The sequence below is a fragment of the Chinchilla lanigera genome, unplaced genomic scaffold (assembly GCF_000276665.1).
Source record: "Chinchilla lanigera isolate Chin_1 unplaced genomic scaffold, ChiLan1.0 scaffold00122, whole genome shotgun sequence".
NCBI lineage: Eukaryota > Metazoa > Chordata > Mammalia > Rodentia > Chinchillidae > Chinchilla > Chinchilla lanigera.
The window spans coordinates 1,395,540-1,396,812 of NW_004955523.1; the positions used below are offsets into that span (position 1 = coordinate 1,395,540).

General features: G+C 45.3%; 1 protein-coding gene across 4 annotated transcripts in view; it reads right to left on the reverse strand.

The window, feature by feature from the left end:
• The window catches only part of Ccdc176 (coiled-coil domain containing 176), a gene marked incomplete at its 5' end in the record, with an annotated part of 41,777 nt that overhangs the window by 32,294 nt on the left and 8,210 nt on the right, over nucleotides 1-1,273 (reverse strand). For all 4 annotated transcript variants that reach the window (XM_005409399.2, XM_013507127.1, XM_005409400.2 and 1 more), the window contains 1 exon segment: nucleotides 360-425. In XM_005409399.2, the coding sequence (XP_005409456.1) occupies nucleotides 360-425 (66 nt within the window).

A 1,273-nucleotide genomic window follows, 5' to 3' on the forward strand; every position in this document is an offset into this window, starting at 1 on the left:
CTTGTGCTTGCCAGGCAGGCGCTTTGCCGCTGAGCTAAATCCCCAGCCCCCGATTTTGTCTTTTTGAGACAGGGTCTTACTATGCAGTTCAGGCTGGTCTTGAGCTCACTTTGTAGCCCAGGCTGGTCTCGAACTTGCAACGATCCTCTCGCCTCAGTCTCCCACATACGCCACCACGCCCGGACTTGGAACTTTTTTTTCTTGGTACTGGGAATCAAACTCAGGACCTTGCGCTTACCCGGCAGGCACTTGTGCTGCTGAGCTATACCCCCAGTCCCTCTTTTTCACTTACTGGGTGTTACATACCTGAGCTCACCAGAGCCCTGACTCCCAAGTAAAGTACCATTACACACACATACCAGTTTTTCCTTCTCCTCTTGGGCTTTTTCCTTTGTTTCAACCAGCTGCTGTTTCAGTTTTTCAATCTGTAGAAGATGAAAGTAGAGTCAGAAAGGTGAAGAAATTGCTGTCTCACTTTATTTATGTTTTGGTGTTTTACTAATTTTATACCTTTAATGAACGAAACGAAGTGAAGGAGATGGGGAGGGGACCGAATTTCCCTACACCCTTAATCTACTATTGCCAGTTTCCAAAGACCTAGCCACCATCACAATTACCTGGGTAACTTTTCTTTAAAGCTGTGGTTAAAAAACATAACAAGGGCTCGGGATATAGCTCAGCAGCACAAGCGCTTGCCCAGCAAGCACAAGATCCTGAGTTCAATTCCCAGTACCACACACACAAAAAAAAGCTGGCTGTGGCGGCACACGCCTGTAATCCCAGCACTTGGGAGGCTGAGGCAAGAGGAATGTCATGAGTTTGAGGCCAGGCTGGACTACATACAGGACTGTGTCTCAGAAAAACAAAACAACAACGTTACATTTACCATCTTAATGATGTTTAACTGTACAGGACAGTAGTGTTAATGATATTTACGCTGCTGTGCAAAAAATCCCTAGAACTTTTCATCTTACAAAATTTAAACTCTGTACCCACGAAATACCAATTCTCCCTTCTCTCCCCTTCCAAGCCCTTAGCAACCACCTCTTTCTTTGTTTCTACAATTTTTCTTTTTTGTCTTTTTGTGGCAGTTTCCTTATGCAGTTCAGGTTAGCCTTGAGCTCACTTGTTAGCCCAGGCTGGCCTTGAACTCACAGTGATCCTCCTGCCTCAGCCTCCAGAGAGCTGGGATTATAGGAATGAGCCACCATGCCGGGCTGTTTTCTGTTCTTTGATTCTTTTGTCTTTTTGAGGGTTTGTTGTTGTTGTTGTT